At 34.7% G+C, this 24,822-nt stretch overlaps 1 protein-coding gene across 3 annotated transcripts; it reads left to right on the top strand.

Annotated features, from left to right (window-relative positions):
* The first annotated feature begins 19,893 nt into the window (after positions 1 to 19,893).
* Positions 19,894 to 22,152, top strand: LOC131027495 (putative transcription factor bHLH041). 3 transcript variants are annotated; one of them, XM_057957581.2, is made up of 4 exons: positions 19,897 to 20,655; positions 21,152 to 21,547; positions 21,703 to 21,786; positions 21,873 to 22,152. In XM_057957581.2, exons 1-3 carry the CDS (start codon positions 20,131 to 20,133, stop codon positions 21,766 to 21,768), a joined length of 987 nt encoding a protein of 328 aa, XP_057813564.1. In that variant the 5' UTR covers positions 19,897 to 20,130; the 3' UTR covers positions 21,769 to 21,786; positions 21,873 to 22,152. The 3 variants fall into 3 exon arrangements, with proteins under 3 accessions (XP_059074700.1, XP_057813564.1, XP_057813563.1); XM_057957580.2 differs by having other exon boundaries at positions 19,898 to 20,655; positions 21,887 to 22,152; XM_059218717.1 differs by lacking the exons at positions 21,703 to 21,786; positions 21,873 to 22,152 and having other exon boundaries at positions 19,894 to 20,655; positions 21,152 to 21,291; positions 21,413 to 21,540.
* Positions 22,153 to 24,822: the final 2,670 nt, after the last annotated feature.

Raw genomic sequence — 24,822 nt, 5'->3', positions numbered from 1 at the left:
GTGCTTTCTAATCAGATTTTTCAGCAGATGATGATGTTCCAGTTGACGATGTTTTGAAAGCTATATCTATCTTAATTGTAGCAATAGGACCAAATTCCTCAAGTTCAAAAGCTAAAAGTTTTCCAACCAAGGTATCTCTAGATACTGATGTATTAGGCATTGTTATCAATTCATTAATAACAATTACTTTAATTTTGTATGTTGGTGGCAATGCTCTTAAAACTTTAGAAACAATCTCATCTTCACTTAGGGATCCTCCACAATATTGTATACCCAAAAAAATTTCATTGACTCTTTCCATAAAAGTGGAAATCCTTTCATCTTCTTCCATTTTCTGATTTTCATACGTGACTTGGAAGCATTCTAGTTTTGCAATTTTGACAATGGTATCACCTTCATTCAATGTCTCCAATTTATCCCAAATAGCTTTAGCAATAGATTGGTTTGATAATCCCATGATTTGTTGATCTGATAATATGCTCAAAAGTTCTTCTCTTGCTTTGCAATCATTCTCCTGATCTTTAAACAAGGTTTGTGGATTAGGTTGACTCTATGTAGGACCAACATAGCCATTATTTGTAACATCCCATATGCCTTTTCCAATGCAATTCAGATGTTTCTCCATTTTGATCTTCTATATACCATAGTTAGTTCCATCAAGTTTCAGATTCTCCTTCCTGAAATAGTTACTTGTCATAAAATCTCCTCAAGCTTTTAAACTTCTACAAAAAGAGGACTTAGTTCTGATACCAATTCTTAGGACCCGGAGGCAACTGAGAGGGGAGGGTGAATCAGTTGTTTATTAATTTCAACCCAAATATAACTTAACCAAACTTAATGCATAACACTGGTAAACCAAACTTAATGCTGGTTGACAGTTTAACAGTTACTAACAGTATCGGTAAAGTTTAATGCATGAAACAGAAAGACAAATAACATCCACAACACATAACACAAATATTTGTACGTGGAAACCCTATAAGGGGAGAAACCACGTTGGGAAACCTTACCCACAACTAGATGATACTACTGCAGATAATATGTGTGTACAAATGGGGTTTGCACATGTAGAAAGGCCAACTGCCTAGAGCTCACTGCTCAATCACAAAATGAGAGTCACATTGACTACAATTGGGTGGTTAAATCCAATGATAATGTACTGCTCAAAATAGCATCATCATATGTTGGATTTAGTACCGGTTAAGTTCTGATTGTCTTCTTCATACCTTCCTTGAATCTTCAAATTATGTCTGTGTGTATAGTTCTTATATTCACATATACCTTATTACAATCCTTTTCACTTTCTACATAATCTCATAAATGAGATCTTATATATATACCAAAACCTAAGACCAAATGTGTAGGTTGGCTCACTAAGAGTATTACAATTAAATCAATTACAAATGAATCAATATGTGATGCATCATGTTGGCTCAATACATTTGCAATAATAATCAATCAATAAAACAACTCCATAATGTGTCGTGGTGATCTAGAATAGATAACACTTGCCGATCCATAACCTAGACCAATTTGCCAGTAACAACAAATATGCAAAATTGATTAGACCAATAGCCAAATCACCCAAACCAAGTGTCCAAACAATGCCTTCAACATAACCAAGTAATCTCCAGATGATATTAGATCATCTGTAGTGCCAGTGAACAATATAACCTATCGATGAACTAGATACCAGTGAGTATGCACAAGTCATTGAACATGCCGGTTAACATAACCAAAGATCTTGAGTGCTGATAAGTGTTCACAAGTATTGATAAAGTGTTGACATCAATGACTAAACTAATGCAACACATCCATAATACCAACAGATTCTTTGTTTGTAATAAATTTGAGCATATGGCTAAACAATTTAGAAATAGAGCAAATTAAAACTACAATTCAGTTCTCTTTTAATGCACAAATTGCTAGAAATATGGTCATAAGTCAGAAGATTGCAGAATGAATGCTGAGTATCATGCATGTGGAAAGTTTGGATATTTGGCTAATCAATGTAGGTCATGGAATGACACCAGATACGTTAAGGAAACTCAAAATAAGTATGTTACATGTTATACATGCAACAAAATATATCATATTGCTAAGTACTGCAGAAGAAAGACTAAACCGATTAGCAATGACAAAGAAAATGAGAAAGGAAAGAAGAAGGTAGATGAAATACAAAAAGACCACACCAAGATATGGGTTAGAAAATCCAAAGATCCAAGTGGATATGCAACTACATGAGTAACTACACCATTAACTCCATCGGTAGACCAGAGCATTCCTGAACTGACAGGAAATTTAACTGGTAACTGAGGCATATGCCTTAGGGGTTGGAAAATTCATTGAAAATATTGCATATTCCTTGGAAAGAGATCTAGAGAGTGTCATTGATCATTGATGGAGGTTTATCCAGCATAAAAGTGTGAAACCGACATCTGGTAGGGCACATCACCAAGCATTTATGACAGTGATGAATTAGGGTTTACTCACTAATAAAAAGGGAAAATGAACTCATTTCCACTCACCCAACACTCTAGCAAACCAAAGCAAAGAAAAGGAAAATCATAGGCAATCAAGAGTGAGCAAAGGCATTCCAAAGGATTTCTAGCAGTTATCTGAGAAGTAATCAAAATCTTTCAACTAACAATCATTATCCAAGTATCTCTTTGAAATGGAATCTGGATCATCATCTTCTCCTACTTTCATTATGAATCCCACTTTTGTTGAGGTTAAGGATAGGCTTAGACCCATTTTCAAGGAATTTCCTCAAATTGCAATGAAGGAAGACTCTACTGGCGCATTTTTGAGGATTCTTGATGGTGTGGTTTATGTGGAAGATGTTAGGGCCTATATTTACTATACCTTGGAGGATTTAGAAACTGAGGAAATCAAGGGAATGTATCAATCCTGTGATACTAGGCAGCTCTGGAACAATCAAGGCAAAATATCAAATCATTTAAGACCTAGGGTTAACCAAAATCCTGTCTATACAAGAATTCAAGGATGAAGTAATTAGATATGTCCTAAGCAGGGTCCATAATGATCACCAAAGAAGCGATTCAAGTGGTCACCGGCTTACCCAAAGTTGGATAGGAACCAGGAAAGAAGATCTCCAACACTACGGTTGAGAATCTCATTGACATGACCCATGATGGAAGATTGATGAGGGTTAGCACCATCAAATATACAGATGTGAAATTTGCCAGCACGATCATCAACTACAAAGTAATTCAATCCAGTCAATTGAACTCTGTTACTAGTTCCTGTATCCATGTTGCATATCAAATGATAAAGAATAATGGAAAGTATGATTTGTGTGAATGGTTAAGAAGTGAATTAATGTTAAATCTTGGAAAGATCAAATGTGTTAAGAAAGGAACATTCTAATTTGGCAATCTTATTGTCTGCTTGATGTTGTATTTTATGAGTGAGCTATCAGGTTTGGGAAAGAAACTTTGGGCTCATGACATAGTGGTTGGTATGCAGATCAAAGATGCAATCACCGGTCTTGGTAGTAATAAGGATGAGAAGATTTAAGGCTACTTTAGAAAATTTCAAGAGAACATGAGATTGAGGGAGAGAATCTCCAAACACATTATGGAGAAATACTCCACTAATATTTGCTTCATGGTAAAAACAAATGACACTAATGGAACCAATGGAACCTAGAACAATATGGGTCACTGAATTGGGGTATGAAGTAGATGAAAACATATTGGAACTATATGCTAAAATGTTGATTGATGCTCCTTTGGATGATAAGGCTGAACACTTTGGCACTGCAGAGGAGAAGGCTCTTGAGGTTAAAATTGGTTTCAACAAGAAAATAAGGGAAAATAAAATAGAAAAAATGCCCGCATTTGTTCAAAATGTAATTCATAGGATAGATACAAAACTAGGTTCTGGATCTAAATCGGTAGATCAACCGGCAACGACTAGTGATTTTGAGGTAAAGAGGTATGAGACTTTCATTTCTTCTATCACTTCTGACTCTGATCAAGAGGATAATCAACCTCTTGCATTTAGAAGGGCATAGAGGAAGAAAACTGACAAGCCTCTGGTAGAAGAGAAGAAGGTGGAACCAAGGAGGAAGCTAGTAATAAAGGTAAGAACAACATCCACACCTTTGGCAAGGAAACCTACTTAGAAGAGATAGCCTGCTCCATCCAGTCCTGCAACCCCCAACAAGAAGAAAAAGAGTGTGATAGATGAAGCAATTGAATCTAGTAATGCTACCATCATCCCCCCAATGACTTGTGAAGAATTGATAGATGATGTAGCTAAAGATGGAATTTTAAGGAATGTGTCAAATTTGTATGAAGATTTAGATGATAATGAGAAAAATGAAATGGAAGAAGCAATTTTGTTACATTTAGACATATATAAGAAGGTTTTGGTAGAGATTTTGAAGGAAATTCTTTTATCATTGTATAATAAGTTAGATGCAATCAAGAGGGACAAAGAGATTAAAGAAGTTGAACTTTTGAGTATGTGTGGTTCTATAAATAATGATGAAATGAAAAGATGTATAGAAGTTGCGAATAGAACAATCTTTAGTAGAAAACCCTGACAATCAAGCTTAATGATGGGTAGAGTTGATGAAATAATAAATGAGACCAGAGATGGTTGGGCTAAATTCTTCTAAAAGAATCTTGATTTTCTCACTTCTCAAAAAGAATTTTCTAAGGCAACAACTCGCACCATTCTGGACAGATCAAAAAGGAAAGGAATTTTGGGAAGTTCAGATCAAATTTTGAATGAAATGGTAGATAATCCTAAAAGTAATGAGAGTGTATAGACTAAACCAACATAGACAACATTTATAAAGTCTAAGAAAAATAATCTAGATAATGTACAGGATACTGATAACATTGTGGATAATACTCCACCGATAGTAACAAATACTGCACCAAGTGGTGAAGCTACCAGAGCAAAAAAGGATGAGAAAAGGGATACACCAGGAGAGGATAAGGAAAAGGAGATCGATAAGACACCCAGTACCATACTGGTAGTTGATTCCCCAACAAAATTTTTGGCAATTGACACTTATCAATTTCAGAAGAAATCAATCACAGAGATGAGTCCCACACAACTAATGATGATGGCTACTCAAAAGCTAATAAAGGAAGGATCTGTAGACAAAGGAATAATAGATCAATCAATAACAGTTTTGCACAGATTGATTATTGATTGTATGATTGAAAATGAAGCAAGCCCTTCCGACAAGCTTAAGGCATTGACATAGAACATATCTAAAAACTTTCAATTATTGCAGCAGATTTTCAATCGACAAGAACGTGAAAGGTTTACTCTAGCCAAGAAAGTCACTTTTGACCAGATTATTTAGACAAAGAAGAGGAAGTTTGAAGAGAAACTTATACTTATTGAAAATTATTTGAAATAATGTACTAACATCTACGGGGTTTGTTGTAATATAGAAATTCTTACAGAAAATATAGATAAGAGGATAAAGGAGTTACATGAACATATTGCTACTATTGCTAATTCTTTTGATGGACTAAATTCACTTACAACATCCATTGATGGACAAATTTTGACTTTGGAGAACCAAATTTTTTCTTTTGAAAAGGAAAAAGACAAGATTATTTGAATAGCAAGGAGTCTTCGAGGTTTCGTGAGTCCAAGATTGGATTCACTTGGTGTACAAAAGAGGGAATGTGTTGATTTTCTTTCAAAGCCCACATCAGCAGAAGTCACTTGGAAAGAAACACTTGCATATTTATTGAGTGGAATTGTATCCATATCTAAAACATTCAAAACCAGTTGGGATACCCATATACAGTTGCTAGAGAAAACGTATCCGGAAATCTTGAAATTGGTCAAGCTCCAGTAAAGTAATCTTTAATAATTCTTTCAATTCTTTCACCGATCTTTGGCATTGATGCCAAAGGGGGAGAATATGTATCTGAAAAATATGTATATAATTCTAGGGGGAGGATATCATACAGAGTATATTGCAAACATGGTCAATCAGTTCAGGGGGAGCATGTTTCATGTTTCAATTGAACCAATAGGGAATCCATTTTTCACATGACTGTTGCCATCAATGCCAAAGGGGGAGATTGTTGGCAATTGATACTCATTGGATTCATATGTTGTCGTTGATGGCAAAAAAAATTCTATTGAAGATAGATACCAACATTGGAGGCATACACTAGCAGATACCGGCATTGGAGTATTTAGGGTCATCACTGACACCGACACCAGCATCGAGCACTTTAGTGAAGCCGACATCAAGCTGGGATCCGAAAAGTTTTATTTGTAAAATCAATTTGTATAGGACCGACATTGAATATCTTTATGTATTGTAAGCCGACATAAGGCATATTGTTTGTAGAAGGTGTATAAGTCAGTCTACTAGGTTATTTTAATATATGACAAGTAAGTAGAACTATGTGATGCAAAGGATATGAATGTAGGTCATTTGTATATAAAAGTAATATCATGATGTGATCAGTAGATGGTTTGTAAAGCATTCTTGGAGGAAAGGAGATACTGGTAGAAGGGTTTAGGGTTTATGAACTGGTATAGAACAGAGCTATAACCATAACTCTTTTTGGCATTGCAAATGCATTTTGTGAGTTCACCATTACTATTTTATCTCAACAGAAGCTTGTAGTCAGTGAGATTGTTTTGTGTTGACCAATGTGCTCTAGGCAGTGTGCCTTCTTGCATGTACAAGCCCCCATGCTATGTAATATATTTCATATGGCTAGTGAATTGATATTGCGGGTGACAAATCCCACTGTGGTTTTTCCTCTTTGAGGTTTTCCATGTATAAATTTAGTGTGTTATGGTGTTCATTCATGTGGCTGGTTTATTTACTTCATGTTATATGTTTCTTCATTTACCGGTTTGTATGTGTATGTTATAAAAAGTTAAAATCTTGTATTATCGATAGAACACTGATTCACCCCCCCTCTCAGTGTTCTTGGATTCATTGTATTCCAACAATATTATCCTAACTTCTAGCTTGGCAAGAGTATAGGAGAAGAGAGCACAAGATATGGACATGGATCATAGTCTCAAAGAAGAATAAGTAGAGTCCAAGAACCACTCAACAACTATCCAACAAAAAATATTAAATGTCCGTTACCCAATTGAAACTTAAGTAATTGTAAGTAGGATTAAACCATATGCACTAACAAAACTATACTTCCATTCTATTCCATCATGAAATTAAGATGTTCTAAAGTGGGTTGAGCTATGTCATCTAGTTGTGTAGGTTGAATTAGTTATTTGGTTGAAACTTGTTTTTCCAAAATAGGTACATCCAAATACTTTACCATGTATGTAGCATCTATATATATTCCAATATAAATACATACACCTATTTTGTTTTGCCAGAACTAGAACATTTTTTCAAATCTCAAAATTTAATAATTCAATATATTAATGATTTTAAATATAATAAATCTAAATATCCAACCAAATATATAACAACATGGAACACAAAATCTATTTAATCTCAAAATCTATCAATATCATTATCTAATAAAAAATCTATAATCTCAATGTCCAAACACCTAGCAATCTCAAATTCCTCTAGCCAATAAGTTTGTCTAAAATTTATTATCAAATACAAAAAAATAAAACAGAGTGTGTGAAATTGGTGTTTTTCTTTCCCCTTGGTCCTATTAAATTTAGTCATGCCTTGTTAATTCCATTGTTCTAGGGTAAACCCAGAATAATGGGTTACAAACTTCTTATACAAGATTATTTCAGGTGGAGAGGAAGTTTTTTTGCAATCACTTTTGCTTAAAGTTCTACCTTCAAATGAAGGTCATTTAAAACCTTTGAGGAAGGGTAAGGTCCTTACATTTTCACAAAGGTTTTAATGTATTTTTACTTGTAAAAATTACCTTCTTCTAAAGGTACTTCATTCAAAAGTACATAATATGTTCACTCAAAGGTACCTTCAAGTGAACATCCTTGGATAGGATTATGTCCCCAATCTCTTCAATTTTCTTCATGAATTTCATTTTCAAAGCTTGGATTCAATTTCCAAATGGAATCAACTTGACAAATCAACTTGTGACAAGATTGTAGCCCTCAAAATGATCTTTTTAATAGGTATAGTTTAAATATATTTTATTTTTATTGTAAAAAGGATTAATGTTTTATGAACATAGGTTTGTCATCAAAAATAAAGTTCTCTATTCCACACATGTGAAAATAGTATATTAGTGATTTTTTTTTTTAAATATCCACATCCAAGGTACTGGTGTGCTTGTTCTCATAAAAAATAATTGAATTTTCATACATATGAAATAGGTTATGAATGGTGACATACACCTGTGTCTATATTTTATAATTAATTTAAGTTCAAAACTAAATTATAAATATATTGAACAAAATTTGATGAAACTAAGTGCAAGCATTATATATTGGTGTATAAATCTTAATTAGAAAAATTATAATTTTATACTTTGTAGTAAAAAAGTATGCACAACCTCATAAATATCACTTTTTAGAAATATTGTTTACTATTAAAAACAAGTCAATTTAAGTTGCAAGAAAAAATATAATTTAATTCCAATCCTCTATAAAATACACTAGAATCTATAAACAAAATCTCATAAGTCACTAGTTTGTATCATCTTCAAATTCATAATGGTTTATGTGCTATAAGTGTTATAATGCAAAGATTTAGCTCATAATGTTGATTTTAATGTCACGTTTGACCAAAAAGTGTAACTCATTTTACATAACTAAACAATTTAATATACCTTCATAACCACATCTCTTTCATATACCTTTCACTAACCACAATACATGTATAATCATGTATAATCCAAATCCCAAACTGAAAAATCCTAAACCTTTATTTGTAGAAATGCAAACATAGATTGACCTACCAGAGGTCGAATAAAGCAAGGTAATTACCACAACCAGTAGCATGGATATTGTAAAGACTATTGGACAAACATCTAGTACATCTATGGCATAATTCAAACCTACAAATGTAACAGAGGTCTTATTAGATTCAATAAAGACAATCACAAAATGTAATGCACAAGCCTATAAGGCTATTGATGATGCAATTCCCATTCTTAAACTGATAGCACCAAAGTGTATTGTTGATAACAAAGATTCTTTAGGTCAACTAGACACATTGTCTAAGTTCATCACCAGCAACATATTGACTGTTGATCAAATAAATGAGGATACATTTAAAGAGAAATTGATTAAAGAAAAAGAAAAATTCTTTGAGGATATTGTGAGGAAGAACAAGGAGAAAATGGATACCCTATTACCGGAACTTGGAGAAATAATTCTTGACTTCAAGAAACTATACAGGGACACTTGTAAAACAAATGTCTTAATAGAAGACCTTGACAAGGAAATCAGCAAAGCACAAGATAAGATAAACAATATTGCTGACAATATGATAGGATCATCAGATTCATTTTTGGAGATAGAAAAGAAGATAGCAGAGCAAGAAGATAAAATCGAGAAGTTAGAAAATGACAAACAAAGAATAAAGGATAAAGAAAAGGACTTGAAATGTAGATTTGGTCCAAGACTAGAATACCTCATCTCTTTGAGAAAAGAAATATCTGAGGCTCTGGTTCCCGGACTGAAGACACTGGAAGAGAAAATGCACATACTCACTGATACAGTGCAGAGAACACAAGAGGCAATAAAAGACAACAAAACATTGAGTAATGGTATAAATTTGATTTTGACAGATATCTTTCAGATTGTAACCCACTGGTTACAAGAATCCAGGCAGGACTCCACTAACAGCGAATGACAACCTTTGTCATTGATGTCAAAGGGGGAATAGTATAATGAGAAAAATGGTCAGAAGTAAGTAGATATTATCTAGTCAGGGGGAGCACACATTTTTGACATACATTTTTGGCAAAGTTTTTTGGACTTCAAATTTTTGGATACATTCTTGGATTTTTCTCATGAGTGTTACCATCAATGCCAAAGGGGGAGATTGTTGGCAAATGCACACTCCAATGAGAAATTGTAGGTGATTGAAGGTATTGTCATTGATGGCAACCTTGCAATAATGTGATACCGGCAGGTAGACATAGGCACCAGCACCAATAGACTCTACACCGGTAGCAAAAAGGAAGAATACCGACATCCTGGGCGACATCAATTTTGTAAATTAATGTATTTTGTAATTAATTGTAAAATCTTTTGTAAGCTGACATATGAATCATATATGTATGAGATCATTGTAGATCATTTTGTAGACATGAGATAGGATGCGAAATATGCAGACCTAATATGTGAATTATTGATTAAGGATTTATGTAGTAGCAGAGCTTAAACTAATACTAAATTTGGCATAGCAGATGGTGATCTGAAGCAGTACAAGATATTGGATTAGTATAATCCATTTTGTAAGTTAGTGTGACTTCTTTTTTAATTGAGCAGTGAGCTCTAGGCACTTGGCCTTCCTGCATGTGCAAGCCCCTATTGTAAGAGTAATATTCCCTTATTGACCAGTAAGAAAATATTATGGGTCACAAATCCCACTGAGGTTTTTCCCAAACTGGGTTTCCTCATTAAATATTGTGTTATGGTGTGCTTCTCATGTTGTTGTTATTGTTCTTATTTACTGCATTATTTCTGGCTTACCTGTACACAGTCTTATTATGCTTTTCATGTTTTAAATCAAGTAATTTGATATACCGGTTAGATACTGATTCACCCCCCCTCTCAATATCTTTGGGAATCCTAACACAATATACCCATTCTTGATAGATATCCACACATCAAAGCGAAGTGAGGAAATATAGGTCTCCATTCTTCTACTCCAGAAGGCATAGTTAGATCCATCAAACATGGGGTCTTTTGAGGAGGCAGACTCATTTCTTGCCATTGTGTTATTTGACCAAAATCTACCCAAACTAGAGAAAGCTTTAATCAATTGGGAACACAGGATCTGATACCAATTTTTGAACACAATGTACCACTGAGAGGGGGGTGAATCAGTGGTACTTGAAATATTTTCTTTTTACTCAACCTTGGAATGTCGGTCACCAACCTAGACACTAAACCAACAAACCGGTAAGATAAAAATGGATATCGAAAGAGGCAAGCAAACAGATGCATAACCCATAACACCAGATGTACAAGGAAAACCCAATATGGGAAAAACTTCAGTGAGAAATATTGCTAGAGTCTACTACTCCAATCCAACCTCACAATGAAACAATCATATTACAGTAATTTAGGGAACCAACCTCTATTGATTTAGGGCACCAACCCAAGGAGCACCAACCCCTGCACTGAGTTCTAACTTGTTGTTGTATAATGAAATATAATTTTGATACAGTGATAGGACCTAGTTGCAAATGAGTTCTATAACACCTGATCAATGGATTTTTTTCAGTTAACGAACTCCTCTTCTTCATAGGTTCTCACACTGTCAGTTATTAGATTACTCTCTTTGATAACACACTGGTTACTCCCAGCCTCACACTTCACAATGTCACTCTTCGATGCATTCCTAACCAATCACTCCTTACTGGTATGCTTTATTGTTTAGACTGTAACAATTTATTGGGTACTCTGTCTCTACCCGTTAGACCCTCTTATCGGTTCAACCTACTAACACACACTGCAACTTTTTGAGAATAAACTCTAATGTAGATGGTCTTTCTTCTTCTTAAGGCTCTCTTTTCCCTCATACTTCACATCAAGCATCAACTCATTTCAGTCTCAAGCTAACATATTTATCTTTTAGGGTTCCCATCAAAGAAACATTCAAACAATGTCATGTAACATTTTTCCTTCACCAACTCGATCCATATTAGATTTGATCTGATCTTATTTTCTGGAGTGATGATTTGCATGTCATCGATCAACACCGCTAACCCCTCATATTCCAATGTGTTTTATTTATATTTGGATGTCTACAACATTCTTTTCTAGGTTTCTTTGTCAAACGCCATTAATGGTTTGGTTGTTTCCTTTGGCAAGTGGGTACAAAGATCAGATTTTCTTGCAGGGTCAGTTCAATCATCCTGACACCTTGTCTCCCTCGAGCCACAACATTCTGCCATCCTCCCATAATTTGCGGGTTCTTCATAAAATTCGACCTACTTGCTAACTGTTACATCGATGAATACTTCACCAACCTCTGTGTGATCAACACCTCGCTTCCACCTCTCATCCTTGTCAACATCCACCTATTCTTAGTTTTCTATGTTGGTTTGACATCCTTCACCAACCAAGATTGACTACCGGTTCAACTCACCTTACTGGTATACCCTACCTTTACCGGTGATCCTTCATATCTGTTGACCTCTTCTCTGTCGGTGGATCAAATTGGCCTTCCATCAAACATGCTGGTCCAACTGCTCAGTTCGTTTACTAGCAGCATTAAACTTCTCTGTGTATACCAATTTACATCCTTATGTTCTTCTTTTGCTTGCTTTCTTTGCCTTGCCGATGGTCCTCCTTTACCGGTCAATGATGCATTTCATATGTACTGGTAGCATACCTATCTATCTTCTTACACACCCCATCCTTCATATTGGTTGACATCATTACTTACACCACCCATACCAATCACCACTACCTACTCACCGGGGACCATTCCATACCAGTTGACATCAATGACAACATAATGCCAACATGGATGTGTGTTGATATTTAATTGTTTCTGTTGCATTAATTTTTGGTTTGGACTAATTTACCCCCCCTCTCCATCTTGCCTTGGGTTCAACATTACCAAGGATCATCAAACCTACTAATACTACATGCAGGGAGTGTCAACTAGGAAAACAAATAAAAAGGAGGTTCATGAACATAGAATATTCTAATTTAAAACTTTTGGAGATAGTTCACATCAACCTCTGTGGACCCACTAGGACAAGAGGACTCAATGGATAAAGGTACTTTATGTTTCTTATTGATGATTGTGATATTTTGAATATCTAGAGGCAATGGAAAGCACAAATAAGAGAGAACAAAATAGATGATAGAAATAAATTGTATTTTATCAAGATGCAAAATATGATCAACTGGATCATTACAAGATGTTCAATGAATGTTAGTTGTTGTTCGTACAATGTAGATGAGCCTTCTTATATATGCAAGGCTATATGGATATGTGAGCACACAAACATGACATGTGCCTCAATAAGAAACAAGGGTAGGTAGGAATTAAATAGGTGTAGGTAGGTAGGAGAAACAATAAAATATTCCACATGAGGTGGATCACCCACCGAAGGTGGAATTATCACTCCACAATAAGTGGATATGATAGAGTAGTAACAAGATCAACACCATAAAAGGTGGAAATTCTCCTACACACACTATCCCAATGTGGCACAAACACCCAAGTGTCTCATACCCAAACTACTATTAAATGGATGTACCTAAGTAGACTTAAGTATAGTGTAATAATATCCATGATGAATAATTATTTACACCAACACCCCCCCTTAAGTGCAACTTAGGGAAATGCACTAAAGTCTACAATGCAACTAAGAAATGCAAGATGGGTCCCGGATACAAGGCCGTGATAGGTACCCATGTACAAATGCAAATGCAATATCCCATAAATGAGGAAAGAGAGAAAAACCCAATGGGAAAAAACTCCCCCCCAAAAGAGAGATGATGAAAGCACACGATGCTCTCAATAATGAAGAAGAGACAATGAAGCCCCTCCTTAATATATAATCTCTTGCAAAGATGGTCCAATGATGTTGACCAAAATATCTCCCCATTAGGAAGAAAGAGAGCCAATTCTACACCAATAATGTCAAAGTGTGACAAAAACAGGTACCAAGTCGATGATGATGAATCACTCACTGCAAAAAAATCAAGATCAGGCATGGAGACAACCTGCTTTGAGCATCATTTGGATACTCATAAATGGTAGAAATACTGGTACAATCTAAGTCTCATAGGATCCATGCACAAATGTGTAGAATCTAAGTCTCAACTGGAGCCATGCACTAAATCTCACAAGATATTCCTAATCTACATGTACAAGAGGATTACATCAAATAGTCAACAATGACAATATACAAAGAGGTGTAGCACTTTATGATAGTGTGAGTACAACATTTCTCAAGAAAGAGAATACATCATGATAAAATATTCAAATGTGGAAACATGAAAATGATGCCACCAACAAAGAAGCCATGCAAAATACTGCAAATGAAAATGTCTCTGAATGGAATTTCACCAAGAGATATAAATGAACAACTGACCCCCCATAAAAAGATCATGTTGGAATATGAAAATAATGGCAAAGTGGACTTCTAATTTCAATGATTATAACTTCTCAAAATGAGATATAAGAGACTTCAACAAATACTGCCAGTGATCTAAACTGAGATCCAAGCAAAATACAAGTACCAAATAGGCCAAAAAATGACCAAATACTAAAAGTACAATTTATACTCAAAATCACTACAAACTAATGGCAGATTATGAAAGTAACCAAGAAATTATGCACTTTAAAAAAAAACGGCACCTGAAAAGGAGTCCATATGAGCCCAAACGAAGCCTTCAAAGCTGTAAAAATCAGGATTTCATGATTTCCGAAAAACCTGTATCTGAAAATTAGAAAAATCCTACACTGGTGTATAGATCACGAAATTCTACCCCAAAATAAAAAAATTACTCGAAAAAAAGGAGTTCGTTGAGTGATATATCACTATTTCAAAATTGCCTACAAAATTTTAATTTCTGGAAAAAGTTCGCCGCAGCTTCAAACTTCAAATGCCTCTAGAATTGGCCTCTGAAGTCCAATTTGGATGAAAGAAAAGGCAAAAATAACTTTCTTGGACCTCCTCAATGCAATGGTGACCTCATATTTGACCCATCAAGCTTCAATAATAACCTGCAATAGAAATCTCTAAAATGCAAACCCCAAATTTCTCTCAATTGACAAACCAATGACACTCTAATGACTCTGATACCATGTGAGATATTTCCAAGATCTAGAGGCAATGGAAAGAACAAATAAGAGAGAACAAAATAGATGATATAACTAAACTAAATTCTATCAAGATGCAAAATATGATCAACTAGATCTTTACAAGATGTTCAATGAATGTCCGTTGTTGTCCATAGAATGTAGATGAGTCTGCTTATATAGGAAAGGCTATATGGATATGTGAGCATACAAACATGACATGTCCGTTAATAAGAAACAAGGGTAGGTAGGAAATAGGTGTGGGTAGGTAGGAGAAACAATAAAATATTTCACATGAGGTGGATCACCCATCAAAGGTGGAATTATCACTCCACAATAAGTGGATATGATAGAGTAGTAACAAGATCAACATCGTAAAAGGTGGAAATTATCCTACACACTATCCCAAAGTGGCACAAACACCTAAGTGTCTCATACCCAAACTACTATTAAATGCGTGTACCTAAGTAAACTTAAGTATAGTGTAATAATATCCAAGATGAATAATTATTTACACCAGCAATGATTACTCTAGGATGACATGGGTTACATTCTTGAGAGAAAATTTTGAGGCATTTGAAAGGTTTCAAGTGTTTTCATCAATTGTTGAGAATCAAGTAGATGCTAGGATAAAATGATTGATATTTGATAGAAGAGGAGAGTTTACTTCAAGAGAGTTTGACAAATTTTGTGAGGAACATGGCATTAGAAGGTATTTGTTCTGATACAAAAACCCCAAATTAGAATGGATTTGTAGAAAGAAATAATAGGGTTGTTATTAAGATGGTCAGAATGATGTTAAAGATGCCAACCTGAATAATCTATATTGGAAAGAAGTGGTATATACTACTGTTTAAATTCTCAATAGGTGCAAGTGACAATAAATCATATCAAGACACCTAATTAGCTTTGGAATGATAAACCCCCCCACTATGAAGCATTTCAATTTTTTCGGAAGAAAGTATATATCAAGAGAGATGAAGAAGAACTAAGAAAATTTGATGCTAGAGTAGATGGACGTAGATTTTGGGATATGCTACAAATAAAATGGGCTATTGATGTTTCAATGAAAGGTTGAACAAGATGGTAGAAATCACACATGAAGTGTGTGAAGAGTAGAATGAAACCACTCTAGAACCCGAATATAAGACTAAAATAGAAGTCACTTTGGTTTCTATAGAAGAGAAAAATGATCTAAAAGTCGAAGAAAAAGAAGAGACGAACAATAAAGAAGAAGAAGAAGAATCCGAAGAAGTACCTAAAATACCAGCTAAGTATGTGTTATAGAACATTCAAAAGAATAGATTATTGGAGACAAAAACAAAGGTGTTGAGACTAGAAGAAAATTTGCAAAGGTCAATGAATAGGCAAATTATTGCTTCCTATCCTGAATGGAACTAAATTATTATGAGGAAGCAAGAAAGGATGAAATTGGGATAAAGGCAATGGATGAGGAACTGAATCAAATAGAGAATAATTAAACATGGGAACTGGTACCTAGGCTAGTGGACACAAATGTGATAGAAACTAAGTGGGTGTTCCCAAATAAGCTAAATGAGGATGGACAAGTCCCAAGGGACAATACAATAGTGGTATATATGTAAAGGATACTCACAAGTAGAAGGTATATATTCCGAGGAAACAATTTCTCTAATAGTTAGGTTGTCCAAGCCATAAGAATGTTTCTTTATTTTTCTATTAATAAATTTTTTAAGTGTATCAAATGGATACCAAATCAACCTTTCTAAATGGAGAGATTGAGGAATAAGTTTATACTAAATAGCTAGATGGGTTCAAGTTGTCAAAAGATCCAAATATGGTTTGTAGATGAAATAAGGCTTTGTATGGATTTAATCAAGTTGCACAACTTGGTATGTTAGGCTGGACAAGTACTTTTTGTAGCAAAATTTTAGAAAAGGTATTGTGGAAAATAATCATTATTTTAAAGTTAAAAGTGATAAGTTGCTAATAGTTGTTGTGTATGTTGATGACATTATCTTTGGAGGTGATGATAATATGTGTAAGAGATTTGCTAAATAAATGCAAATATCTTTACTAAATCTTTGGTGAAGGAAACCTTTAAGTATTTTAGGGTAAATTTAGGGGTTAGTACCTCTCCTTTCTCTATCGAGATGCATAGATGTGGTGCATCTTTCCAAGAGGAGATTCAAGGCTTATCTTTTTTCCAAGCTTCGAATGATGATGTGGTTTCTCTTACGGGGGGCAATGTAGTATATGTTTCCTCAATTTTAGGAAGGTGGTTGCAAATATGAGTTTCCCTTGTCAAGGGGAGTATTGCATGTGTCAGAGAAAAATAATGTTCTAAGATAAAAGTGTTCATGGGAATATTTCAAAGTGGAAAAATATCCTTGAAGGAAGGTGACTATTTTCATACATGTGCCATTTGTCTTTGATATCAAAAGGGGATATTTTTTAGTATGAGATGGTACAAGTGTTTTCATCAATGATAACGGGTGAGATTATTGGATATCTAACTTATGTTGTCATTGATGTCAAACTTGTTTGGTGGTATAGATGTTGTTTTAACTAGAAATAGCCTTTTGTTATGCTACAATTGGTGATAGTTGGTAACATAAGTTTCTACAAGTTTCAATATGTGGAAAATAGTACTTAATGCCTAGTGAAAGAATGTTTTGATTGTGAAGCGTATGGTGTGCAGACTTGGATATAATGTTAATGTTATGTTAATATTGTACTATCAAGTTTGTAGGTCCTCTAATTAGTTACATAATGATACTAGTTCTTGTTGTTCTCAAATAGTGAGTGTGTTTATCAAATTATCTTGGAATCTATTTGGTGGCTTCCAGATATGTGAAGCCAAGTATTGCACTTTGAAGGACATTCTTATTTGGTTTGTGGAGTGTTCTAGTTTTGATCTCTAGTGTTGAACTTTCATTCTACATGTGAGTTATGCTAGTCTATGTTTGGTATGGTCAGTCGTGTTGGGTCTCAATGTGATTGGATGATTTGTCATGCTTGGATCATGCTATCTGGTTTGGATGTGCATTGGAGGTTGAGATGGAATATTATTTTGGGTCTCACCATGGTGTGTGATGATCCACTTTAGGTAATTTAATTGGAAGATGTTTTGAGGCCGAGTGATTGCTAAGATTTATTATTTATCTAAATATTTCATTTGGGATTGGATTTGGAAGATGTGTTAGGGTATGTGGCTCATAGGATTCAATTTAGAAGGATACAGGATGCTATGTTTTGATCCCCTCTTTCACATGGAGTGGATCACATTGGATATTGTTGGTCTAGATGGCCTAAGTTATGTAATTTTATACATTCTACTTTGGGCCGACTTAGTTGAGGGATTTAATGAATATCTTTGTATATAAAAATGAGAAAAGGTGTGCGTTGAATGTATAGATGGATGAGATTGTTCTCATGCAAAGTGGTTGTGAATCATATACAAATAGATTTGATTGGAAAAGTGTGTGACAGTCCATTAAGAAGAGCCTTAACAATGTTTGGTACTAGAATTTGATGTCAAATATATTTACAATAATATTGGATGCTTGACACAAAATTTCAAGGTCTATTTCAATATCATAAGATCCTATTCCTCTTTAGTTTAGATATTCCTATTGGAGGACAATGTGTTTGTCTTGGCAGCTTTTTGTATCTTGTCCTGAAGAAGTGATCTTTAGTCATGCAAGTCTCTTGTATCTTGCCCTAAGGTTGTGTGTCTTAGCTTGCAAGTCAAAAGTTGTGAGCTCCATGGGCTATGACCTATTTATTGTAATTATTCATATTCTATATTGTGAGTGCAATTCTCGTCATGTTTTTTTCCTTCTTGGGGTTTCCACGTAAATTTGGTGTTTATGAGTTGATTGTGTTTTGTGCTTTCGTGACCTCATTAAAAGGTAATATGTTAACTGAGGATTGAAGTTTAATAGATCAAAAATAAAGTTGTAATAGAGATCGAGACTAACTCCCCCCTGCCCCCTCCTCTTAGTCATGCCATGTGTTCAACAAAATCTAATTTTATAACTATCAATCCTTTATCCACACCAAATCCATGGAACAATAAGTTATACTAATTATTTTTCATTAAGCATTTTGTGCATTTCTTACCTTAATTCTCTATTAGAAGTGTGCTATTAAGTACTTAGGAGTTCTTTTGCATGCATCTTCCTTATTTCTTGTATAGGTTATGTGCATCTTATATATATAGATAATAAATCATTAAAGATAAGAGTATTCATAACTTGTCTTAATTATTCGAATAAAGATTCCTTCTCATTAGTATTGTACAAATAATTGATTTCATTGAATGTATTTTGTATATTAAAAGCAATGATGACTAGAGTGGGACCTTTTTCATGGTAATATTTCCTTTATTAATTAGTAATATTGGGTTTGATATATTGTGGGATTTTGGCTTTATCACTTGCCCATGTATGGTTTTATATTCTCTTGTACATGGCTTTTGCTTTGGCATGGTACTCCTATACTAATCTTTTTGACAAAGTCTATACTAGTGATGTTTCATACTACTTTATATTAGATCTCTTTGATATCTTGTAACTATGATATGTCTATCTATTTTAGAACAATTTTTTTTTTTATTAAAGAAAAAAAAACTCAATACACAAATAACTTTACCTAAACATCATCGAACTCAATTATCAAACAATAGTACTCATACACGTCATTAATATTAAGATAAAATAAGTAATGGACCAAAAATTATTCTTAATTCTTAGACCTAATAATATTTAATAATAAATTAGAAAAGAAAGCCACACGTTTCCATTGAATTGTATTAATACATTTGGTCAAAATTGGCCTAAAAATAAATGCAAATTCACCACCAACAAGAATGCATGCCGTGACAGTAACGTTTTTGCTCACTCCCTCAATATTTTCTTTTCAAACATTGACGAATCCATTTGCGGCCAAATATTCGAGAAGATCACCAATAAACTACCTTTTCCATTTTCCGAAGTTGGGCAGATTTCCTGCAGAAATATTTTTCTGTTTCAAAAAGTCCAACTTCTCCAGTCACGACTCGAACAAATTGGTTGATTAGTTCGGGAGAATACGATGAATCTTAACCTGAAATTACGTAACTTGTTCGTACACAACCCAAAATATTGTTTTGAAACGCAATCTCTGCATTAATATTTTTTCAAGATCGAATCCAGATGTAAGAAGGCTAAACAATTGGCGTAATGGAAACGCAAGATTTTAGTCCAAACAATGGTGACTACAGTGCCATTGAATCATTCTTCGAAGTTACCAATAGTGCTTCAGGCAATGATGCCTCCGAAATCATTATACTGGACGGCACCGAATTTGAGCTTCCCCCATACGATGTAATGATCGACGAGTTTTATCAGGAGCCGGAAAGTTCTACGAAAAATAGGATTTTGCCGCCTCAGAACAGTGCCTTCAGCGCGTATAATAAAGTCTATTCAAACGCCGTTGCAGATTCCCTCCTATACTCCGAGAGTCTGCACAAAAAATGTTTGAGATTTCTTGGAAAAATCGATGAAGAAAGAAAGTTAAAGGTCCAGAGATCGACCCCAACGGCTCCTGCCCCTGCTTCGACTGGCAACAAGAATCAAGAATTAAATGCGAAAAGCAAGAATCGAGGCAAATCTGCATTTCGGCACATGATTGCAGAACGGAATAGAAGAGTCCAATTAAGGGAGCATTTCGAGAATCTTTACTCTCTTCTTCCTCGAAGTTGCAGGGTACGGTTTTACAATAGCGTCACTATATATTTTTTCCTACAAATTTCTAAAGATGTCAATTTTTTTTAAATAATTTGTATTTAGCTAGAGTAATCACTTTACTCTTGTAGATCTACAAATCAATAAATTTTAGGAAAACTTTCGGACCTCTTGACCAGATCTTGCACTGTTTTATCTCGCAAAACAAATTCTTGCACAGAAAAACAACGATTTTCTTAAATAATCTCTTTACTCATGTAGATCTGCAAATCAATAAGTTTTAGTAAAATATTTAAACCTCTTGATCAGTTCTGGCACTGTTTTATCTTGCAAAACAAATTCTTGCAGAGAAAAAGAACGATTTTCTAAAATAATCGCTTTACTCATGTAGATCTGCAAATCAATAAATTTTACGAAAATATGGAAACTTCTTGATCAGATCCTGCACTTTTCTATCTATCCTTGCAAAGAAAAACAACAGTTTTCTATTTCTGACCTTTGAAGACTCTGTTTGCAGAAAGATAAGCATTCAATATTGTCAAATACCACAAGCTATTTAAGAGAACTAAAACTTCGTGCTGGGAAGCTCAAACAGCAGAATGAAGGGGCGGACGAATCTATTCCCCTGAATTTCTCAAATATTGGTGGAGGTGACAGGTTCGAGTCACAGGAGAAGTCTTTCAATTTAGACAGCCCTTTACTTTACCATAGCGTCGATGTGATCTTAGAGCAATGTAAGGATAACCCCTGCCAAGTTAAAATTATAATTAATGTGCAGATGAAAATGGTTTCTTGCTCAGCAAGTCTACTTCTCAGAGTAATAGAGCTGTTGAGAGCAGAGCGGCTGGAAATCCTTTGGCTGTCACATAACAGGGGATTTGGATTTCAGGCTATCTTTATCGTATTACCAAAGGTACGTGTGGTTATACTTTCCTTTTCGGAAACAAAATAGTTAGATGATGCCACAGCTAGTGGAGAGATTCGAACCAGGGCAATCTTGGAAGAAAATTTGCTTAAATTGATCATGAAATTGAGAGTTGTAAAATGTGTTGTTTTGAATATGAACAGGATCAAGGTTGGGATATCTGCCATTGGCAAACCTTCGGGAGTTTAGTTAGTCAGACTCTCAATTAGGCATTTGGGGGATCACAGGTATGGATGATCCTATCATGGAAATAGAAAAGTTCGTTGCAATTTAATTTTTATTATTGGATTGGGTAATAGTTATGAATAGACAGTTTTTGAATTTCAGATTGGGGAAAAAGGATGATATTACAGCGAAATGGAATTGCTTATTGCAAACCAGTCGTTCTGATAGCTATTTGAAAGATTTCTGAATTAGCTGAGTCCTGAATAGCCAAGACTCAGTTGAAAATTCGATGAATTTTATTTTATGTAAGAGATATTTTATTTTAGCTGACTCTCAAATGAGCTTATGAGGAACCAAAGGAATGGATGATATTAAAGCGGAAAGGAAGTTTCTTTCGCAAATTTCAATTCTTTTAAAAGGACAAGTTATTTTTAGTGTGATCGTTATTATTTTGCAATCAGTTTTTCCTGTTAATTTTTATAATGTTATTCTATTTCAGAAGTATTATGTAAATTAATGTAATATGTTTTGTATTTTAATATTAAAATGTATAATAAGTTTAGGTGTTATTAATAAGTTTTTTAATCAAATTAGAGTTGAATTTTTTTTTCTATTATTAAATATTTTTCTTTGTTTTTTATTAGGTAAAATAGGTTTTGAAGGGGCTCCAAAATCATTTACAACAAAATTCTGCCAACAAAATATAAATAGACTAAAGCTAGCAGCAAACCAATAGCATCAGCAAAAAACTAGACACACAACTAAAGTGCAAAATAGGGCTAAAGCCCAAACCAACCTATTGTAATTCTTTAAAAAAATTTGGAGTTTCCATGTGCTTAGAAATAATCTAGTCATGCATTTCCATGATCTCTTTTATAACTTGGGCATGGTCTTCAATAGACTTTGATTGACTATGAGTCCTAGTCAAGGGCCCTTGCACCTTGGAAGACACCTAATTACTTGAATCAACAACAAGGCTAACAACCTCCAACTCCTCACGAGCAACATCAAAATCATCCTCTAAGGTGTTGTTGTTCTTCTTCTTTCCACCCATTTCTAGTTTCTAGGCTTTCTCATTAAGCATACTGAGACCCTTAACATTCCGTTGAACAACCTCCTTGTTGACACTAACTGTGGTGTTGAGCTTGCTATTAACCTTGGTGATCGATCTTTTTAGCAGGCTGATTTTGTTCTCCTAGTTGGACTTCATATGCTTAACATCATTAGCTACCACAAATGCAAATAATTTCTTGGACTCATCTATCTCCATTCCCCTATTCCCAACCATTTGAAGACTGACCACCTTATTGGAGAGAGAGCACAAATTATTTGGAATATCCTTAATCTAAAAAAAAACCAATTGGCCAAATTGGCTTGCCCTTCAATGGCTTTCATGAGAAGCACCACTGCATCCTTGTGGACATTCATAGGGTTACCATCAAGACCCTCCTCCTCAACACTACCTTGGGAATGATTATCAGTTTGCAATCCATCATCTGAAAAAAACTTTTTCTCTATCCAGAGCCATATCCTCACAACTAGGCTTTTCAAACACAACAATCTCACATTCTACATTCTCACTTAATGAGGATTAGAGGGTTCTCCAATATCAAATCTATGGCTAGACATAGTTATTTTCTCCTTTTCAAATTTTCCTACTAGGTAGCTCTCATAAGGGAAATAAATTTCATCTCATCATTCTTAGCTTCACATTCTCTAGACCAAGAGTGTGAAGGGATTTTCTTGGCCTTCTTCTGGGATGCAGACTTCTCTCTATTAGCACTGTGAAAATAGGCCTCTTCATCGTTGACTTCATCTTCATAGTCGGTAGACATATCAAAATAGTAAATTGTCACATTTTGGGCGTAATCAATTTAACATTTCCGAATAGGGGGATTGAGGGGTATGGACACAAACTTAGCTTACTCCATCATTAGGATAAGGCCCTCATAGATGATCAAGGAAGTGTGGCTCTTATTATGGTTATTAATGCTAGTAGGAGGATAAGACACTAGATAAAAAGGGAAAGAACCCAAACACTTATGAAAAAAATGGTTTCACAGAATAAAATGATGACCAAAAAGACTAGTGAAATGACCATCCAGGGGGAATTACCTCATGATAAATTTTTCCATCTTTTCCTAGAGATGTTTGATGGTGCCACGATTGTATCCCACAGACTCGATGTTTTTAATATTATTGAATTTCTTGTCCTTGGAAAATAGAGCAATGACCTCCTTAGATTCTTTTTGGTCTCTATAAATCTTCTTACCATCACCATTTAGGCTATTGACCTCCGCACTCAGTTTATTTGAAACAACCAGCTCCACCTTGTAAGTAGAGATGGTCCCATTCTTTTACCTTTTGATGAAAGGCTTCATTTCCAATGGGTCATAGCCATGGAGCCTCTCCAAGAACGAAGTGACCCCACCCACAACAAGTTTACCCCACATAGTAGGAATTTTCTACCACTTCTCACGTGAATTGGGATCCATTCAAAACCTATCCCCAGCCATGCAAATAAGGGGGCCACCACAATAGAAATTAACACTGTAACAGAGAAAGAATGGCAAGTGAAAATAGAGGAGCTACCTAGGATAGTGATGGGAATGAACAAAGACAGGACACAATAAAAAACAACCACAATTCATGTGGGATACAAAAAAAAATGAAATGAAGTAATCATGAGCACTACAGGAAAGGACATCCAAATAATTTGGTCATAAATATTGTTATGTTTGACAAGGATCTTATGATGCACAAAAATGGAACAAAGTGACTAAGACCTAATCCCATTCTCATGTACACATTGAAATACAAAAGAGCCTAGGGAGATACTTCACTTTAACTACTTCTTGTGAGAGAATAGAGAGAGTCAAGGAATACCTCTTAGGGTTTCTATTCCTTTGTTGTAATGAAGGGAAGATGTACAAAATATGATCCAAAATGTGATGGTAAAAATTTGGAGGTAGGGTCACACCACGTAAATTAGACAACCAATTAGCCAAATAAACTAAAACATTAAAAGGAGGATGAACCTTCAATAGATCCAACCTCAATCTACTAGGAAGAGGGTTGAATGTTGATTGAGGTCCTAT

Source organism: Cryptomeria japonica, chromosome 4 (genome assembly GCF_030272615.1).
Source record: "Cryptomeria japonica chromosome 4, Sugi_1.0, whole genome shotgun sequence".
Taxonomy (NCBI): domain Eukaryota; kingdom Viridiplantae; phylum Streptophyta; class Pinopsida; order Cupressales; family Cupressaceae; genus Cryptomeria; species Cryptomeria japonica.
Note: the sequence above shows the minus strand (reverse complement) of the source record. Positions and strands in the feature narration are given on the sequence as shown.

Excerpts from the sequence above, each read along its gene's own strand:
- LOC131027495 (XM_057957581.2), top strand. The coding sequence starts at position 20,131 with ATGGAAACGCAAGATTTTAGTCCAAACAATGGTGACTACAGTGCCATT. Across the intron at positions 20,656-21,151 it reads TTCTTCCTCGAAGTTGCAGG|AAAGATAAGCATTCAATATT; the intron begins GTACGGTTTTAC and ends CTCTGTTTGCAG. Across the intron at positions 21,548-21,702 it reads TCTTTATCGTATTACCAAAG|GATCAAGGTTGGGATATCTG; the intron begins GTACGTGTGGTT and ends GAATATGAACAG.